General features: G+C 48.0%; 1 protein-coding gene across 2 annotated transcripts in view; it reads right to left on the bottom strand.

Moving 5' to 3' along the window:
- Window positions 1-4038: 4038 nt before the first annotated feature.
- The window catches only part of RCAN1 (regulator of calcineurin 1), a 115373-nt gene continuing 105976 nt past the window's right edge, over window positions 4039-13435 (bottom strand). For both annotated transcript variants that reach the window (XM_043448760.1, XM_043448761.1), the window contains exons 2-4: window positions 11369-11542; window positions 8616-8775; window positions 4039-5812 (exon numbers count right to left, since the gene is read on the bottom strand). In XM_043448760.1, coding sequence (XP_043304695.1) covers window positions 5640-5812; window positions 8616-8775; window positions 11369-11542 — 507 coding nt within the window. In that variant the 3' untranslated portion in view covers window positions 4039-5639. The remainder of the gene's footprint in view (window positions 5813-8615; window positions 8776-11368; window positions 11543-13435) is intronic.

Raw genomic sequence — 13435 nt, 5'->3', positions numbered from 1 at the left:
CCCACGTTCCATTGATCCCTCCCCTCACACACCCAGCTATCCATCCATCCATCCATCCCACCCCCACCACCCACTTCCATTGATCCCTCCCTCACACACCCAGCTATCCATCCATCCATCCATCCATCCATCCATCCCACCCCCACCACCCACCTTCCATTGATCCCTCCCTCACACACCCAGCTATCCATCCATCCATCCATCCATCCATCCCACCCCCACCACCCACCTTCCATTGATCCCTCCCACACACACCCAGCTATCCATCCATCCATCCATCCATCCATCTATCCATTCCACCCCCACCACCCACCTTCAACTGATCCCTCCCCCACACAGCCAGCTATCCATCCATCCATCCATCCATCCCACCCCCACCACCCACTTTCCATTGATCCCTCCCCCACACAGCCAGCTATCCATCCATCCATCCATCCATCCATCCATCCATCCATCCCACCCCCACCACCCACTTTCCATTGATCCCTCCCACACACACCCAGCTATCCATCCATCCAACTTTTTGTTGAATGTCTACCATGAGTCACGGGTCACCAGGAATCCCACCACCACTTAATTTATGTTCTACCAGGGAAGCCAGACAGTTTACCAACCACACTGAGAAGGTCATACATTTATGATGGGGAAGTCTGGGGTGCAATGGGTGACACAGCAGGAGTGGCTTGGAATGATTCTCGGGGAGGGGGGGACATTAATAATGGAGATGGAGGCCAAGGATCATTGAGTTGGTTGATTATTTCAGGCATGTTTATTGAGCCCTGCAGGCTGGGCACAGTGGTAACTGCAAGGGATTCAGACACAGGTGAGTAGGGAAGACATGGGACCAGTCTCATGGGATACACATCACTGTGGGGTTACCCAGGCAGGGCTGGGCAGTGGGGTGATGTTTTAGGAAACACATTCAGTGGGGCCCAGGGAAGAGACAAGGACAAAGTGAGTTAGCAACACTGCAAATTCCACATGACCAGAGCTTGAAAGTCAATCGGAAGGTGCAACTCTGAGCAGGGGCCATAGCAGTCACTGGGCTCTTAGTCGCTGTGTAGAACGTTATCTAATCTCTGATCAGAATCTTTAAACAGAGACGAGGACTGTAGGCGCCTCATCTCAATCACTTGCAAATAATCTTCTCTGTCTTTCACAAGCATAGTCATGATTAAAATGACCTTTCACGAACAGTGGGGAGGGAGTGCTGAAGAAAATAAGGTATGTGAGAATAAAATTCATCGACCTGATTGCCATGTAACATTTGGTGAGTCATGAGAGTGAGAATTTCAGATGTGAATTAAAGATTGCCAAAAGCAGTGGCATATTTGAAATTCCCGGCGTCCTACTTTAAAATTAGAAGACAGGAGAACTGGGAAAGAAAAAAAATGTATTTTTTATTTGCATTCTAACTTCTCAAATCATTTTAATGTAAATTATCTATGTAGTTTCCATCTGAATTGTTGACATTTAGATGAACTTTACTTGATAGGCACTTGGAATAAATATTCCACAGGATTCTTTAAATGCTATAAAATAGGACATACTCCAGCTGCTGATTCAATTTTGGTCATAACATGGCCATAGAGTGTATTTATTTGATCCTTTGCAACATTTGAGAAGATCTATTTAGTTAGTGATGAGGTCTGTACAATTTCACGTAAAACTAAAGCTCTCCAAAAAACGCAAATCTCCTCTGGGCACTAAATCTCACAATATTCTGGAAATGACAAATCCTAAATTCTCGCTGACTGCAAGTCAATGTTTTTAGCCTGAGTATTAATAGCTGCATGAAATGTTATACTTCTCTCATCATTTACCACCCTTTGTTTGGATTTAGCACACATTTTGAGTATGCTGATTTTCTTTTCTGGAATGGATGGCTCTAAGCTACTTACCAGCAGATGAGAAATATATTCTATCAAAATCTATTTAAGGAACACACCCAAACAATGGCAAAGGATGCATTCTGCATGATTCTGCCTGTTTGGTGTCTGTTGTTTTGCATTTTACTGAGCCCACTCACTAGGAGGGCTACAGAGATGCTTGAATCCTGGGCACGTTCATGATTTAGGGGCCTTTGCTGAAGAACTGATGCTTTTGAAGTGTGGTGCTGGAGAAGACTCTTGAGAGTCCCTTGGACTACATGGAGATCAAACTCGTCAATTCTAAAGGAAAGTAACCCTGAATGTTCATTGGAAGGATTGATGCTGAAGCTGAAGCTCCAGGACTTTGGCCATCGGATGCAAAGAGCCCACTCATTGGAAAAGATTGTGATGCTGGGAAAGATTGAGGGCAGGAGAAGGGGGTGGCACAGGAAGAGATGGTTAGAGAGCATCACCAACTCAATGGACATGAGTGTGAACAAACTCTGGGAGATAGTGGAGGACAGAGGAGCCTGGTGTGCTGCAGTTCATGGGGTGGCAAAGAGTTGGACAGGGCTTAGCGACTGACCAACAGCAACATAGCCGTCTGCCTGGAGACCAGACTGTGAGCATGCTTAGCTTTGGAATCTGAGCCAAGGCCGCCACAGGTACCTGAACTCAGAACCACTCGTCAGACATCATCCATCACGAGTGAGGCTGTTTGTTGACTTGCGGATTTCTACTCTAGGATCTGAAGGCTTCCTGGGCAATGGGACCAGCCACCCATATTTCTCCAGTTGTGTAAGGGGACCTGCAGGAAATCTGAGTTAACTGACAACACAATTCAATTTTATTCTATTTATGAAATAGAACCCTGGACCAGCACATTTCCCAATCCAGTTCTGCTCTGCAGTGGCTGCTAGTTATTCAACATGATGACAAAAAACAGCCTCACCCTCCTTCCCTGGTGGTTAATTAGCGAATCTTCTCAACAATCAGATTCAACCATCTTGATGCAAATGAGGATTTTCCAACATGCTTAGACTTCAAACATATATGAATTTAAAATATGCAGGTGCTCTTGCAGAATGACAGAATGAGGCTGCTCTTAAAAGGAAAGCAGAGGAGGATGCGAATTTCCATGGAAAAATGCCTGATGTTCATCTTGAAAAAGATGCAGACATCACTCGCAAATAAGAGAGTGTGAAAGTGGAAGTCCCTCAGTTGTGTCCAACTCTTTGCAACCCCATGGACTGTAGCCCTCCAGGTCCTCTGTCCATGGAATTCTCCAGGGCAGAATACTGGAGTGGGTTGCCATTTCCTTCTCCAGGGGATCTTCCCAACCCAGGGATCAAACCCAAGTCTCCCACATTGCTGATGGATTCTTTTACCATCTGAGCCCAAAAGATAAATATATATATATATATGTGTATGTGTACACATATATACATCATTTGCAAATAAACAGTGTTATTCAGGCCTTTGAGTGCTGGCCAGGAGTGCACCACCATTTTTGATAAGAGTTCCAGATGAAATTCAGATAGGAGGCTTACAGATAGACTTTCTGAACATAACTGGCCTTTGCAACTTAGTATGTTCCACAGGCCTATTTTCTATAGGAAAGAAAATTCCTCAAATTAACAATCAGAAACATTGTTTAGAGGGGTGTGTGTATGTGTGTGTGCGCATGTACTCGGTCATGTCCGACTCTTTGCCACCGTGTGGATTACAGACCGCCAGACTCCTCTGGCCGTGGAATCTTCCAGGCAAGAATACTGGAATGAGTTACTGTTTCCTACTCCAGGGGAATCTTCCCGACCCAGGGAGGAACCCCCCCATGTCTCTGTGCCTCCTGCATTGGCAGGTGGGTTCTTTACCACTGCCCCACCCGGGAAGCCCATTGTTTAGCGGAGCTGATGGCAAAAGGGATGTTCATCTCAGCATCCTCTCCCTGGACAAAGGAAACTCTCCAGACTTCTGATTTCAGTTTTATCCATTTTCCTCTTTGCTACGTGATGCCCCATTAGTGTGGCCGACAGCCTGTGAACCACAGCAAGGACCTGGGGGTTTTCAAACCCAGACTGATAAAGGAGTGCATCCTTCTGAGACTGCAGAAGTCAAAGGGCTCACAGGCTGACCCTTAGAAATAAAACAACAGAAAGCTTTTCCATAAAGAGCATATTGTGTCGATTTATTAGAGAATGCAGTTAAAAAAAATATCTCGAGGTTAGCCTCTCCAGTTTAAAAGCACTGAACTAGGAACACTTGAACGGCTATGCAAGCGTCTCTTGCTCATTTGTCCCCCACACCCCACCAGGTCCTGTAAACAGGGTTTGGAGACCGTTCAGTCAGTTTCTTGATAGGAACAGCCAAACGCCTTTGCTTCTTAAAGAAAGCCCTCTTCCCCTTTTCCAAAGCATGCACTGTTACTTGGCCTCAGGTATTTCCAAAGGACAAACATGGTTACAGTATCGTAAGGCCAAAAGAGAATACCTATGGACCGGACATACACAGGACAGCTAGAAAAAAATTACAAACAGTAACCTAGTGTGACAACTCCACCAGGAATTCATGGGAAAGGCACTGCTCCCTTCTTATACCCACTATCCACTTCACGTGCTTTGAATTCAAGTCCCATCAAACATCGAAAGGCATTTTCTACAACATACAATTCACAGGAGGTTAACACAGCTGACACTAGTCTTCCACGGCCATATACGTCTCACCCAGGTGCACAACAGGTGTGAATATATACTGTCGGCTTTATTTACAGGTTTATCTTGATGTTTTAGTGGGGGTAAACAAATTAATGATCTCAAATGACTACTGCCCCCAAAAAGGGTTTTGGCTATGATTCATGTTATATAAACCACCACGTCAAAGAAAGAAATGAAACCCATGTATTGTCTGATCTAAAACATCTAAACTAAAATTTCTCACCCACTAGAGTTGGCAGTGAAAGTGCTATTTTCTGAATTTTATAAGCGAAATGCTACGCAGGAATTTCAGATTGACTTCTTTTGCAAAAGCACAAGTTGTTGGTTGCATTGGACAGGATGCAGAATGGTGTGTGTATTCCATGTAGAATCCCCTCCACCCTGCCGTGGGTGCTGTTGCAAAGACAGTCATGAATCTGGAAAGGTGACAGACTTTGCGGATGCCTTCCTATCTCCCCAAAAGATGTAAAACAGCAATGGCGCAACTCTATATACGAACAAAGCTTAGTTCTGAGAAATCTGAGAAATATACATGCACAAATACCAGAACATGAAGGGGAAAAATGAAACGCTAGTTTCCACGTTGCACTGTTGCTTTCACAACCTTTCTGCACCAGACGCCTTGGGGCTTCGCGTGGTGCCTTTTCCCACCAGGAGAGAGAGAGAGAGTCTACCTTGTAGACTGATTAGACACAAAGACTCTCCCCGGGGTCGGTGGATCAATCTGCCCCTGGCCAAGACAGAACCTACCGGAAGAGAACAAGTACAAAACACTATCGTTACTGGTTTTCTCAAGATGCTCCCAGATGTCCTTGCGCGATCACCCCAAACTCAGTGATCGGCTCGGGGCATGGCCAGGAGCCACGAACACTGACTGAGGCGCAGCGTTGGAACCAGGGGACGAAGCCTCGATTCTCTTCTGAGCAACGTGAACTGGAATTTCCGCCACAGCGGTCACGGCTGCCGCCTCCAAAGCTGTGACCGGCTGCTTCCACAGTAAAAGATGCCTTCTCGCAAGCATGGTTCGGAGCACGTCTTCGTCCCGGGCGCCAGTTCAGCTTAAGTGGATGGGCGTGTACTCCGGCCTCCTGGTCTGGATAATTTTGGGCTTGGGTCTCTTCATTCTTTCCATCTCGTCTTCTTCCTCATTCTCCTGATCGCTCTCACAGACATGGACCACCACGCTGGGGGTGGTGTCGGTGGCTGCGTGCAGTTCATACTTTTCCCCTGGGGAAAGAAAATAATTGCAGGGTAACTCAGGCAAGGAGATGAGGGCCAAAAAAAGCAAGAGCAGAGGGATGTGCAGGCAGAAGCCAGCTCGCTGAGCTTCTGTGGGCATCCACTGGGGACTGAAGGACACAGCCAGACACACTCTGGATGGTGTCTCCTTGGCTCAGACAGTAAAGCATCTGCCTGCAATGAGGGAGACTGGGCTTGATCCCTGGGTCAGGAAGATCTGCTGGAGATGGAAATGGCAACCTACTCCAGTACTCTTGCCTGGAAAATTCCATGGACTGAGGAGCCTGGTAGGCCACAGTTCACGGGGTCGCAAAGAGTCGGACACAACCCGACTTAGTCGGGTTAGTCAGCAACTAACACTTTCACTTTTTCTAGCATGTACACTAAGCTTTCTCTGAACTACCCAGGGGGCTTCCCTGGTGCGGTGAAAGTGGCACCCATTCAGGAAAAATCGTTGTATGAATAAAGGTGTTAGGTAAGGCCCTCTTGGGCACCTCTCCCCACCGAAGGCTTTCACTGAAGCTCACAGCCCAGGCTAGAGACAGGAAGCATGGGGAAGCCTCTTTGCCCAAAAGACACAGATGTGAGTTTTGAACCAGGTGCTCCAAAAGCATTTTTGACCACAGCATCCTTTTCCACACGATTATCAACCCCCTCAAACCTGGAGAGTCCTGCTGGTGTATGGCAGCCTGAAATTTATCAGGCTCAGTCAAGGGGCTTTTACTCATAAAAAAGCTGTTGCCTCTTCTCAAGCTCACACGTGAGACTGGGATGTTATTGTAACTGCCTCTGAAAGGGCTTCCCTGGTGGCTCAGCTGGTAAAGAATTTGCCTGCAATGCAGGAGACCTGGGTTCAATCCCTGGGTCAGGAAGATCCCCTGGAGAAGGGCATGGCTAGCCCCTCCAGTATTCTGACCTGGAGAATTCCATGGACTGTATTAGTCCATGGGGTCGCAAAGAGTCAGACATGACTGAGTGACTTTCATTTCACTGAATGGGTGAGCGCTTCCCAGATGGCCCAGTGGTAAAGAATCTGCCTGCCAATGCATAAGACATAAGAGACAAGGCTTTGATCCCTGGGTCGGGAAGACCCCCTGGAGGAGGAAATGGCAACCCGTTCCAGTATTCTTGACGGAGAATCCCATGGACAGAGGAGCCTGGTGGGCTACATACAGTCCATGGGATTGCAAAGAGCTGGACGTGACTGAGGACTGAGAGGGTGAACGAGCTTCAATATTCTCAGGGGGCAGAAAGTTAAGGTAGAGGGTCAGATGTATCACCCAAAATCTTGGTCACGATCCTCTTTACAAATCTTTATCTCCTGCCAAGGAGGCGTAATCCAGAAAGCAAGGGGATGGGATCACATTTGCAAAATCTTTGCAGTCTTGTTGGCTGAAAAGCACAGCTGAAATATGAATTACTATTCAAGCTCATTGTTGGATAAACTGAAAGCAAACTGATGTCTATTCTCTAAAAGGGCTTCTCAAACAAGACATCTGTAAAAAAAGCGGTAGGTTCTAGAGTGTAAAGAATGTTCATTAACAGCACTTCCGGCCCCTGGGATACTTTGACTCCTTTCTCCAGGTGACCATCTCCCTTTTCCCTTCTCTAACATTCCAGAAGTTTCCAATCCTGGGCTCTGCTAATGCACCTTAGCCTGGAGCTGCTCGGAGGAACACTGGCACTTCCAACTTGAACTTCATGCCATGGTGGGCAGCGGGTAATGTGATCTTTGCTTTCTACCATAGAGGGAATTTTCTGTCTGAGAGGTGTTAACAGCAATGTCACCTTTTTCATATGAAACTGCTGATGGTCCAGGAAAACAAAACTCTCCACTCAAAGGAACATCAATCAGATTATTGGTCAAGGAGAAAGCTGATGGCCTCGGTGTTTATTGCATTTGCCCCATGGATAGGGCAGAAGTGGGGCTCAAACCTGGTCACTCCAAGACCCCTGCCTGCACCTTCCAGTTCAACCAAACCCTATCGATAGGATGGGAACCACCAACATTTTACTGTTTCCAGAAAATAGATCCTGAGCTCTGCTGATGAGCCAGGCACTGTATGAAGTGCTTTTTACATGATGATCTTGTATACTGCGTCCAGCTCTACCGGGGAATACCCATTTTCTGGATGAGAAGCCTGAGGCCAGAGTACCTTTCTTCCCAAATGCTCACACCTTTGTCCCTTCAGAGGCACAGAGCCTCTTCATTCCCTGGCAAGCTCAGCGGGTGAGCACCCCTGTCTGTGGGCCTGTGTGCCTGGGGCTCCTTCTCCTCTTGTGATCTATGGGTCTCTGACTGCTCACACCTTCAAAAGGGCAGGTGAGGACCAGATCGATGGACAAAATTCCCTTGACTAAAAATGAAACTTAACGGAAGTGGGGAAAGGCCCATTTTCCCCTTTCAAAGTCCAACAGCTCATCCCTGCTTGGAGCAACAGGACCTGTGAGGGGGGTCTTGGGTCTCCCACCCCCCAACCATGGGCTGGGCTCAGTGGGTGAGAGGAGGGAGTCACGTGATGCGATGCAGAGAGATCACGGTGATAGATCCCCAGGACCAGCCTGCCCCTCTTCCTAAGGGAGGAGGCCAGAGGCGGGCGGGTGTGCATGCTCCCCGGCAATGGGTGACCCTGATGCAGAGGCAGAAAGCCAAACAGAGACAATTCTCAGCGCGCGCTGGCATCCATCCTGTGACCGGGTGAGGGGGCGCTCTGATGGACGCCCTGGGCACAAGAACTCCACGGGTCCTCACCACCCCCACCCCTAGTCCTTACCCGAGGGCAGGGCTTACCTGGCCCCAGCTTGGAGATAGCATATAAAAGGTCATAATTTATGACGGGAGTAGCGTCTTCCACTTGTTTCCAGCCGACCGGCGGCGAGGCGGGAGGAGAGATGAGGAACTGTTTGTCTGGATTCGGAGGGGCCAGGTGCGAACTGCCTATGTGTAAAGTCTGGAGGAGAGAGGGAGGAGGAGATGTTTCTTGAAGAGGGAAGGACTGAGGCAGCGTGAGGGCGCCTCACGACCGCCTGCGGAAGACAGGGGTCAGGGACGCAGCCGTGTCCACAGGCTCAGCCCGGGATGAATCGCCATACGGTTCACAAGCGGCGGGGAGATGGAACTTAGATCACCGTGCAAACGTGATTAGAGCACCCTCCCGGGATAGGGACTCATAGGCACCGTGGACCACGAGAAAGAATGCTTGACCCAGACTCACTGGAATAGACCCTGATGCTGGGAAAGACTGAAGGCGGGAGGAGAAGGGAACGACAGAGGATAAGATGGTTGGTTGGATGGCATCACTGACTCAATGGACATGAGTTTGAGCAAGCTCTGGAAGTTGGTGATGGACATGGAGGCTGGGCGTGCTACAGTCCATGGGGTTGCAAAGAGTCGGACACACGACTGAGTGACTGAACTGAACTGAGACTAATAGAAAATATATAGAGGTAATTTTAGTACAGATGGAAAAAAAAATAAAGCGCTGTGGCCAAGGTCAGAAGGGATTTCAGAACCAATTGCCTGCAGCTCCTCATGTTACGGAGGCATTACAACATATCACAGATGCTCCAAAGGCTAAGCAACACCTCCAGGACCGACATCAGTTTTCAGGGGGACAAAGCAGGGATGGGGACTTGCCACGCTCTCAGGCTTCCCTCCCCCTTTGGGGCTCTGAATCAGATGCCTAAAGGGAGGAAGGAAAAAATAAATGTACCTTCTAGGATGTGTGCATGCACGCTAAGGCGCTTCAGTCGTGTCTGACTCTTTGCGACCCCATGGACTATATAGCCAGCCTGACTCCTCAGTCCATGCGGATTCTCCAGGCAAGAATACTGGAGTGGGTTGCCATGTCCACCTCCTGGGGAATCTTCCCGACCCAGAGATCAAATCATATCTCTTCTGTCTCCTGCACTGGCAGGCAGTTTCTTTACCACTAGCACCACCTGGGAAGCCCAGTTTCTAGGATACATATTTTAAGAAAAAAAATAATGATAAGGGACAATAACTGAGATCCTGGTTCTAGGGGCTTAAAAGTTATGCCAGTGAATGGAGGGCTGTCTGGAGTCATCTTACATTCAAATCTGGCCACTTTGGATTTTGTTTGTTCTTTAGTATCCCACCCCTCCTCCACCCCCCAGCCTAAAAATTTCACAATGAACATGTCTTTACTTTAATAAACCAGAAAAGGTCATGGGAGGGTCTAAGCAATCACTTAAATGGAACCACACCAAACGCAGAAGGGCATCTGTTCCCAAGGATTCAAGGTCTAAGGCTTGGAACCACCAGGGGGCAGGGCATCCGGCTCCAAATTTACCCAGGCAGGGCTGGCAAGTTTGCCTTCCCCGCAGGGTCCAGAAGCGCCTCTACAGGGTCTGCTCCGAGAACTCAGGGCCCCCAAGGGGGTCTTTTTCACCAGGGAGCAGGAGCTGAAGGGCTCTTGCCCTCTTGCCAAGCTGTTAAGACTTCTATAACACCCTCAAGTGGAAATTTATGAGCTGCCTGGAAGGTGGGTGGTCTACCATCAAGGGGGGGAAGGGACAGGAAGAGGGTGATGGGCAGGACAAAAAGCAAACCTGCCCTGGAGCCCCCCACCCCACCTGGGACTGCCCTGGTGCCCAGACCCCTGCTTACCAGAAGGATTTCTTCCCAGAAGGACTTCTTACCATTTTGCTACCTGCCTGATGAACCCATCCCCCCCGCCCCTTTCAGACTGGACCTGGCAGCCCCCGTGTTGATGTGCAGGGTGGGTTGATATGCAGGGCGTGTTGATGTGCAGATACAGGTTCTCCAGAAGTGAGCAGGCTACTGAGCCCTGTGCAGAACCTGCATAAAGCCAGAACCGCTCTAGTCTGGGGTTCTAGCAAAGTCACGCCCACTACCCTGTGGTCCTCCACCTTCCAGAGTCAGAAAAAGACTCTTTTTCCCATCATCACTCAACTCAAGAAGGTCATCTGTGAGGTCAGGGATCAACTACACCCCACTATCTTCTTAAAATAGGGGATGTGATACATTTCTAGTATGAATTTTGCCCCTCTGAAGATGATTTCTTGGAGTTTTCAATCAACATATAGGTAATGGGTGTCTAGGAACTTCCCTGGTGGCTCAGTGGTAAAGAATCTACCTGTGATGCAGCAGACCCAAGTTCAATCCCTGGGTTGGGAAGATCTCCTGAAAAAAGAAATGGCAACCCACTCCAGGATTCCTGCCTGGGAAATCCCATGGATGGAGGAGCCTGGCGGGCTACAGTCCATGGGGTCACAGAAGAGTCGGACACAACTTAGTGCCGGTAACAACAATAGGTATATACGCTGTTTTATGGGAAAGCTGGTGGCTCAGACGTAAAGCGTCTGCCTGCAATGCGGGAGATCCGGGTTTGATGGCATGGGATTCTTGCCTGGAAAATCCCAGGGACGGAGGAACCCGGTAGGCTACATACAGTCCATGGGGTCGCAAAGAGTTGGACACGACTGAGTGACTTCACTTTCTTTCACTCTAAGGGAGAGAGGGAGAAGGGGGAAGCGTGGGTATCAGTGCAATCTACTCACCTGAGCAAAATATAATTTCATTTCCTTTCCAAGAAATTCAGTCTTATGTAGCTGGAGTCTGGCATCTGCTGCAGATAAGGGGTTGCTGAAGTTTATTCTGACCCGTTTGAAGCTTTTAAAATACTGAAAGGTGATATCTTTGTCATAAGTCCTAAAGAGGGATTCAAATTTGGCCTGAAAAATAAAAAATGAAAGGAATTGGAATCTACCTGCACATGACCTTTGACTGGACGGCTTCATTACAATTCTTATGGAGAAACTGAATCATTCATTGTTTCAAGAACTTCCAACTTCAGATCCTATTGTTCCATGATCCTCCCCAATCCAGTTCCAGAATCCCACCACTCCGCTTAGGACAATGCCCTGTCCAGCAAATATTACTTAGGGCTTTCAAACACTGGAGCTAGTTTGAAAAAAAAAACTTTTTTTAATTGAATTGGGAAACAATAAAGTTAATTTTAAAAAGGCTTGCATCTTTCTTTCTTTTTTTTTTTTTTATGCCCTATAGGTGGTAAAGGTACATTTTCCCTATGGTTGTTTGCCTTTTTTCTTTTTTTTTTTAATTAGAGGATAATTACTTAACAACATGCGATGGTTTTTGCCATACATCAACATGAATCGGCCGTAAATATGTTCCTTCCTTCTTGAAGCCCCTCCCACCTTCCTCCCCATCCCACCCCTCTAGGTTGTCACAGAGCACAGACTGTGGGTTCCCTGTGTCTTACATCAAACTCCCACTGGGTATCTATTTTACATATGGTAATGTATGTTTCAATGCTGTTCCCTCAAATCATCACACTCTCTCCTTCCCCCACTGTGTCCACAAGTCTGTTCTTTATGTCTGTGTCTCCTTTGCTGCCCTGCAAATCGGATCATCAGTACTATTTTTCTAGATTTCATACATACGTGTTAATATATGATATTTGTCTTTCTCTTTCTGACTTATTTCACTCTGCATAAAAAGGCCTTGCATTTCTTAATGTAAAGGAAGCAGTTTAAAAAAAAAAATTCCCAATAGTATTTTCCCATTCAGTCGGTCATTTTTTAACTGTCTAAAATAGTACTGGTTTTTAAAAATGAATGTACTGTCAAAGAACCTGTTTCTACACACTGGCTTTAATACAAGTACGCATTTAGCTCTAGTGTTTTAAGAACTAGTGAACACTGTGAAACAGCATGAGATCTTAGAACTGAAATGCCTGAGTTCAATGATTAAAAGCCTAGATTCAGGAGGATGTTTCATCAGCTCCTGGGAAAAGTTCTGCAGGAGCACTGCTCCCCCCCACCGCCCCCACCATCACTGGTTTGGGTCCTGGACGGGGGTGTCGTTCTGGGGAACTGGGAGACCACTGCCATCTTTTCCAACCAGAGGGGAAGGTGTTGATGGACAGTCTTGAAACTTGTAGGAAGATTGTGCAGGGGCTGTCAGTTACCAGGTTTCTGAATCTTTTTTGCAGACTAAACTCTGGGGATGGTGAGAGGCCAATGGGAGTGGCTGAGAGCTGGGCTGGGGCAGGCAGCGTGTCCTCTACCCAGGTGACTGGCGAGACGAGGAGGCCTGGAAGGACCCTGGAAATCTATAGAGGGCATGCTGTTTCTGCAAAGGGGAGAGAGGATTCCAGCAGAAGAGGAGAACGTCCCTGAGACTTCTTGGTGCTGGGAAGTGGAGGAAGGGATGGGCCTCCGGATGGATGGGTGGTTGGTCAGTTTCTGCTCCATCGGGCAGGGGGGATGTGGGCAGGGCCTCCCTTCCCTCCTGGCTGGCATCTCCACTAGGCAGGTGGGAAGAGCTCACAGAGTTTCTCTCTTCCAGTTCACTGGCTTTTCTTTAGTTGATGGAAAAGTCTGTGACTTTCCCAGGAGAGGTGTCGCAGAGAAACAGAAGGAGAGCAAATGTGCAGCAGATGGTCAAGCTTTGAGTTCATCTGGCCGCGCGTGACTCGGTTGGTCTCCGCCCCTCTGTGGAGCACGGGCGAGTCCGGGGCGTGAGGGTGTCTGTACGGATTTGGAATTTCACACGACCTCATCCATAGGCACTGTGACCAACTGTTTCGAGCTATGATTCAT

The sequence above is a fragment of the Cervus canadensis genome, chromosome 27 (genome assembly GCF_019320065.1).
Source record: "Cervus canadensis isolate Bull #8, Minnesota chromosome 27, ASM1932006v1, whole genome shotgun sequence".
Lineage (NCBI taxonomy): Eukaryota > Metazoa > Chordata > Mammalia > Artiodactyla > Cervidae > Cervus > Cervus canadensis.
This window is presented reverse-complemented; position numbering and strand designations above follow the sequence as displayed.